The sequence below is a fragment of the Crotalus tigris genome, unplaced genomic scaffold (assembly GCF_016545835.1).
Source record: "Crotalus tigris isolate CLP2741 ecotype Arizona unplaced genomic scaffold, ASM1654583v1 scf7180000017987.690289119674:8195010, whole genome shotgun sequence".
Classification (NCBI taxonomy): Eukaryota; Metazoa; Chordata; class Lepidosauria; order Squamata; family Viperidae; genus Crotalus; species Crotalus tigris.
The window spans coordinates 859,926-867,706 of NW_024096758.1; the positions used below are offsets into that span (position 1 = coordinate 859,926).

Here is a 7,781-nt window from a genome sequence, read left to right on the forward strand (position 1 = left end):
TTTCTTTGATTTGTCACCATTTGTGCTTCTGTCAGAGCAATAATAAACATCTGGTGGCTAGTTTCATGCTTTGTTTAAAGTCTGAGCTTAATATAGAACTATGCAAAGCTTCAAAAGGGCTCTTTTCCAAACAGTCTAACTGTGGGAGTATCTCCCTGATTCTTAGAGGACTGACCTTTCTCATCACTTCAAACAAGAAAAGCCACTTCAGAGCATTCCTACAAGCACTTTTTTTCTTCTGAAAGCAAATTGGGTGGTCAAGGCGGATCAGTTCTATATTATTACTTTTAAGTGAAGTATCAAAAACAAGTGCATTTCTTCTATAGTGCGAATAGCTAAAGAATGAGATTGAGTACGCCAACTTCATGCATCCCTTCCCTTGTCCAATCTTCAGCTTTAACCATTACCACTATTATTTCTCCATTTTCTAGTTTTCTAATTTTCATTATGATTCTGTATTTTTCATAGGAACCTGAATTATGTTTGCTATTCAGAATAGCTTCCAGCCTTTTTAATCAGATAAATCATCAAGTTTCCCAATAATGTTTATACATTCCTTGCTGCTCATTGCCTTCAATGATATTTTTGAGGATTTTGATTGTCTCTGCTTGATTCTGTTATTTCTCAAGTGTGGCACTGTGCTTAAAATGAGAATGATCAGTAAAACTACAATTAAACCAGACAGTATTATGATATCTTTTTTCTATCTCTTTAAAATACTCTATTCAAATTGCTTATTTAATAGAAATATTAAATTGCTTGAGGCAGTTGATATTATAGATATTTCAGTTGGAATTCTAAAGGAAAGAGGATAGATTTTATAACAGCCCAGTTTTTCAGGATTGTTAAGAAAATGCAACATAGCACAAACAGCAATTTAGGATTAATGTATCGTACAGTCTTTTCAATTTTCTTCCACCATTCCTACCATAACTTCATTAGCAACAAATTCTAATTTTAGGAGGCCTTTGGCAAAATTGCATCTGCTAAGTTGCTATACCATGTGGGCCTTGAGAATCTCTGGAAAGTAACATTCTCTTCCCCACAGTGACTCCTTCAAAAGAACAGAAATTACTTTCAAATGCCCACTTTGGTTTTGAATCATACCTTGAGAGCTGACAGTCTACCTCTGGAGCAATACTTAAGATTAAAAAGCTATTAAGTGCCTTAATGTTTTTCTTTTAATCCCCAAACCCAGAATTATTGGCAGTCTCAGCTGAGATGCCAAGTTCCCATGCCAATCCCACCTGCATTCTTTTTGGATATGTTGCCTATTTTTTGTGAATTCTTTGTCTGCAACCAAATCAAAATGTCTACAATAAAAGAGCTGTGATCTCTTAAAACCTTAAACCTTAACTAAAAGAAAGTCCCAGTGGAACCCATTGTGCTTAACTCTGAAAAGACAGCTATACAATTCCCATGATTATATTTGTGGTCTTTCATAAGGTGCACTTAATTTCCATCACCAAGTAGGCACTAATAAGGAAGAAATGTGATGAAGGGAAAAAGTAGTTGGAAATGGTTCATCTATTTAGTGCCCTGTGCTGGCAAACAATTGTTGTAGTTGGATGACATTTAAATCAGTAAAAAGAGAATTGGCCTATACAGTTGAGATGTTTTGTTGTTGTTTTTCTTTTTTTTAAAAAAAATGCTTTTGACTAGGCTCGTTTCTCCTCCCTGTGATTTCCTTTATATAGCATTCCACCATGTACTAAGTACTTCAGATAATTGACTTGGTTGGTATCAGACTAAATTCCTGAATAACAAGCTAATGGCTTTTCCTCTTCTGTAATAAATTAGTCTGGAGACTTTACTTAAATAGAAAACCACATTGTTACATGCCAGTTTTCTGATTGTTAGAATTTCTACCTGTTATTGAGTTATTATGGGTGTTGTCCCATGGTATCACTCTTACTTCATTTTGACTGTTGCTTGGTTAAAAATGTACTCTAAACATGTCTATATGAAAAGTACAGAGTCCACCTTATTAGAGTCTAGCGGCCACATTGACAAACATTTTAACAGGAACCATTGATGCTACCTTCTTTGCCTCACTACACATTAACCATTTAAAAGTACAAAGATACAGGGCTGCCATGTTATTTTTCAGACTTAAACCTGATAAACACTATCCCACCTAGTTTGCTTAAATGGGAAGACAAAAAACAACACAATCACATCCATTATATTTTCCCAAGAAGTAATTATTTTTGACCTTCATCAAAAAATATAATATACTGCCTGTTGCTTAATTACCACACAAAATGATTTTCAAAGTAATAATGATGGGACAAATCTGCTTAACTCTGTTATCCCTTTATTACCCCCTGGATCAAATGTAAATATTTCCATTTGAATTCACAGAGATACTATATGGACAGGTAAGAAAGATGTATTATAAATATGATGCATAAAATATTGTAGAGAATAAAGAAGAATGGCTAATGGTCATCATAGGTTTGTGAGATTCTTCAGACTCTTTTTTCATTTATATATAGTGCAGAGAGTCATGTTCTGGTATGAGATCGTATGTAAACTCAAATCTCCTTTATCCTTCAGTTTTGATTTTGGTAACCCTTATTTGATCACAAACAAAAGTTAAGCCAAGTAATCCAAATTTGCAAATAAACTAATATTAACACAGCAACAGTTTTCCAAAGCTTTCTGAAAAAGTAAATTTCTGATTGTATTCCTTTGTGTATAAGAGATGGTAAAAGCTATTGTGTATGTTTGAGGAAGCTCTCTGCAATTCAGTCTCCAAGTTAGGTTGCAATAGTAGCTAGTAGCTAGCATATTAAGATATTATTTAAATAACAAATAAAAGAGAGATAGTAATAGTAAGACTGTTTTGTAAATAATTTGGAAAAAGTGCATCAAACCCTAGACAAACACAAGGTTTCTTCTATTGACTAAAGTATGCACAAGTTCTTTTTCCTCAGACTTTTGTACAAGGTTTGAAGAAGACGTAGTTGCTTTAATGAAACATATCATTAAAGTATTGCTTCTTTAATATTAAACCAATTTGGCCTAAAGTGCGCTAGGGAAGGGGAATCCAACTCAGTTTTATTAGATTAGTTTACAAAGTTCATTGAAAGTATGAGACAGGTAAGTGATAGCTCTTCATTCTATTCCATACAATATTAGCTGCTTCTGGCTAACATCTTGTAGTGCAGGGGTTCCCAACCCGGGGTGCTCACATCCCCTGGGGGTATGAGATGATATTCCAGAGGGTGCAAAAACTTGGGTTTAGAAGTTTCAAAATTATAGTGTATATGCATAATTCTTTGTTTCAAAATTTTGTAAGGGGTGCGAGAATATATCAGAAGCGTTCTAGGGGTGCGGGGTATAGAAAAGGTTAGGAGCTGTCATAGTGGATCTAATGTACCCTATTTTTCCCCCAACAGCAATTGCCATCTGTTCATCCACACACCAAAAGTAGTTCTAAGTTGAGAATATGTGAAGAAAAGAGTTATGGTGAAGGCAAGTTTAATTCCCTGGGATCTTCCAAATTCCATCACAATTTATTTGCCAAGAAGGATGGAGTTGTCATTCCTCTAATTTTAATAGAGTAATACTTCATGTTGAATTACAGTGTAATTTCTTTGTGCTATATTTTGTACTAGAACACCCACACTGTCTACATAAATGAGTTCATTACAAGACCATATTGCTTTAATGGCTTTCAATTTTTCTATAATAACTTGATTAAACATTTAAACAGTTAAAAAGATAAAAACTAATATAAACTAATGGAAAGAATAAAAAATAGAAAATGCAGAAAATAAAAAATAGGAAAGAAAAAAAAATTAAGAATATAGGAAAGAAAAAGAAAAGAAACAGATAAAAATGACTTCCTATTTCATCACAAATATAAACAATTTCAGTTAACTTGTCACCTTCTCTTAAAATGCAACAAATGACTCGTTCTTTCCATATCTTATCTCTTAGCTGTAAACAAATCCTTAAAGCCTAGTGATCATTCAATCCTGATGAACAAAAGTCCATTAGTTTTTTTTTTTTCATTTTTGAAATGCATTCATTTTCATTCTTTCTAACAAACTTCTTCAGTCTGGGTCATTTTTTTTAATTTGCTATTTATATATGTCTTCTAATTATTAAGCCATCAGCTGATTTCATTTGTATATCCAGTAAAGCAACTTTTTCTATATCACTTTTGTAGCCTGTCACTTTAAATCCATTTTAAAACCAATCTCAGTCTTGTCTGATAAAACTTATTCCTCTTTCATAACTTCTTTTAAACACTATCTATAATGGCAGGCAATCTTGAAATTGACTTCATCATTCACAAAAAAAAATATTTCAATAAATCTGATATTAAGATAGATTGCGCCTTTCTATGTAAGTCACATTTAAGTGTTTTTCTCTTTTAATCTTTAGTTCCTTCTTAAGTTCCTTCCTTCTAATACCATTATAGTAATTTATTCTAACCAAAAGTACTTTAGGGATTTCCATTGCCATTTTTAATGCAGACATCTCACTTCATAGATGTTTATAGATTGATATTATAACTTATCGAAATATCAGCCAACAACACAACTCATTAACATTTTCATGTATATTTTTAGTGATGATGACATCAGGTCAATTTTAACATTGTGTAAAGAAATGTTTATTATAATTTCACTCAGTTATCAATAGGCAATACATTATACAAAATATCAGGACCATAGGATCAAATAAATATATAAAAATGTTCGTAGTCCTTTCTCCAGTAGAATTAAATGGAAAGAAGAGAACCAGGTAATTTAGCTTCAAAGAGATAGAGATTACAGTAATTGCTGTAAGAAAGATCAAACATTGCATGCACACACACACACACACACACACACACACACACACAATGAAGATTATTCTCAGCATTCCCAATATTTAGTTACTTTAAAAATAAAGCTTGTTTTCTGCTTTTTTACAGAAGGAGAGAATATATTCATTCTACTAGGTTGAGAAAACATTCAAATGAAAATTTTACCAGAGAAGTATGTAGGAACCTGTCTCCTTTAAACCTTGAATACATTCTGAACAGTGTTCAGATTTCTATTGGAATAAAATAATAGGCCAAGTACATTTTTGTTTAACTCACTTGGCAAAAGTTAAGAACATGTGAACCATTCAACAATAGAACATGTTGCAAAGGGCATATAGAACAGCAATGTCTTATTTATTAAATTTTGCCCCCCCATCTTTTTTCCAAAATATCTTAATGCAGAATAATATTCAGTTTCCCTATTTGCTCTTTAATACATGCAAATTGCTTTTATTTAGGGAAGGTTGTCATTCAAAATAATGTGATAATGGGCCAATTAAAAAAAAATTATGAAGGTACCATGCTGGATTTTTTTAGAAACAGAACCTGAAGACACAAATTCCTCTCAGAAGAGAGTGGGAAGTGTGTGTGTGTGTATATATATATATATATATATATATATATATATATATATATATATATATATATATATATATGTAGGTCTTGGGTTGTTCGGGTTTTCTCCCACGTAAAATTGGAAGTGTCTTGGCGACGTTTCGACGAAGTCCCATTCGTCATCTTCAGGCTGGTGCTTTCAGCTTCGTGCTTTGAGCAGCAATGTGTGGTCTTAGCTGTTTCTTCCTTTTAACTGCCAGTGGGGGTATGAACTGATTGGGTGGGAGCTTGGCTGTGTTCTGATTGGGTGGAGGTGTGTTCTGAATGGTTAGGGGCTTGGCTGTGCTCTGATTGGCTGGGGGAGTGTTCTGTTTGGTTGTGCTCAGGTTAGTCTGAGTTGCAGAGGGGTTTAAGATTTTGGGCTGCCTTGCTATTTTTGGCTTCGCGTTCGTGGTCGTGCCTCCTCTTCATGGAGGGTGTCAGTTTGCTTCATGTATGGATTGGAGGGTTTAAAGTGGCTAATGATGCAGCTGTGGTCTGGCTTCTGGTTTGTGGTCGTGCCTCATCATCGGTGTGGCTTTGGGTTTGCTTTTTGCGTGGATGTGTGGTGGTGATCCTGTGTGGTTTTTGTGAGTGTGGGTCTGGTATCATTTTTTGTGTTAGGGAGTCGTTTGTCAATAAGGGCGGGTTTCCAAATGGCTGGTAGGCGGGAGGTATCATCTCGCTTGTTCATGCTGTGTGGGCGTTTTTCTATCTCGATGGCTTCTCTGATTATTCTGTTATTAAAATGTTCACTTTTGGCAATGGTTCTGGTATTTTTAAAGTCAATCTCGAAATCACCAATATCCTCTGCACCAGCAAGCCACCCAAAAGCAACTTACCCAAAGAAGAACAGACAGCACTACGTAACCTGAAAGAAGACACCAGCATAATAATCCTACCAGCAGACAAGGGCAACGCCACGGTGGTTATGAACACATCTGACTACCAAACCAAATTAACCAACCTACTCCAAGACTCCACATACAAACCCCTAAATACAGATCCCACCACCTACCTGGAAAAAACCACCAGATCCAAAATAAAAGCCTCCCCCATTAGCGAAGAGATCCAGCAAAGAATCATTCCCAGAGAGAAATCATCCAGATGCCCCAAACTCTATGGTCTCCCCAAGATACACAAAGAAGGAACCCCACTCAGACCTATAGTCAGCTCCATAGGCTCACCTCTACAAAACCTAGCCAAATTTCTCGCCAAACAACTACAGCCCTATGCAGAATCCATCACCTCACACGTAAAAAACTCATTCCAGTTTATAGAGATCATAAAGAAACAAAACTTACAGCCCAGCGACCTACTAGTGAGCTTCGATGTCATATCCCTCTTCACCCAAGTGCCTATCAAAGAAGCCTTGACAGCTATTCAAAACAAATATAACCCCCCCAAACACATCTTAGATCTGACCAACCACTGCCTATCCAACACATACTTCATCTATAATGGACAAAAATACAAACAAACAGAAGGAGCACCCATGGGATCACCCCTCTCACCTGTCATTGCCAACCTCTACATGGAACACTTTGAAACCCAAGCTCTAGAAAAATCGGATCACAAACCCAAACTCTGGCTCAGATACGTAGACGACACCTTCATAATCTGGCCACATGGGAAAGAAAAACTGGACAACTTCCTCACACACCTCAACAGCCTACACCCCAAAATACAGTTCACCATGGAAACAGAAGCTAACAACCAACTTCCCTTCCTGGATGTCTTAGTCTACAAGAAATCCAATGGCTCCCTAGGACACACCATCTACCAGAAGAAAACACACACAAACCGCTATCTGCACGCTCTCTCACACCACCACCCAGCACAGATCAACTCTGTAGCCAAGACACTCATCTCCAGAACAAAACGCTTAGCTGACGAACAACACCTAAAACCCGAACTACACACTCTCACCAATGTACTAACATCCAATGGATTCCATAGAAATAAGATTACAAACCTAATCCAAAAAGAAACCCCCACTAAAATCCAAGACAAAGAACAAGAAAACGGCAAAGCCCTCCTCCCATACATAAAAGGCACCACAGACAGAATCAGTAAGATCCTCCATAAACACAACATCAAAACAGCATTCTGCACAAACAGAAAAATATCCACCATCCTTAGAAACCCCAAAGATAAAATTGAATTAGAAAATCAAGGAGTATACGAAATCCCATGCACCACTTGTCCCACCACATACATCGGACAAACCAACAGAAGAATAAGTGCACGCATTGAAGAACATAAGAACTCAGTCAAAAAAGAGGAACCAACATCTTCCCTGGTCCAACACCTTAAAGCCACAGGACATGAAATTGACTTTAAAAATACCAGAACCATTGCC

At 36.0% G+C, this 7,781-nt stretch overlaps 1 protein-coding gene across 1 annotated transcript; it reads left to right on the forward strand.

The window, feature by feature from the left end:
* Positions 1–6,914: 6,914 nt before the first annotated feature.
* On the forward strand, positions 6,915–7,544 carry LOC120309075 (the record flags this gene model as incomplete). Its single annotated transcript, XM_039345893.1, has 1 exon — positions 6,915–7,544. A coding segment is annotated over exon 1 (630 nt), but the record flags the coding sequence as incomplete, so codon positions are not given.
* Between the last annotated feature and the right edge of the window lie 237 nt (positions 7,545–7,781).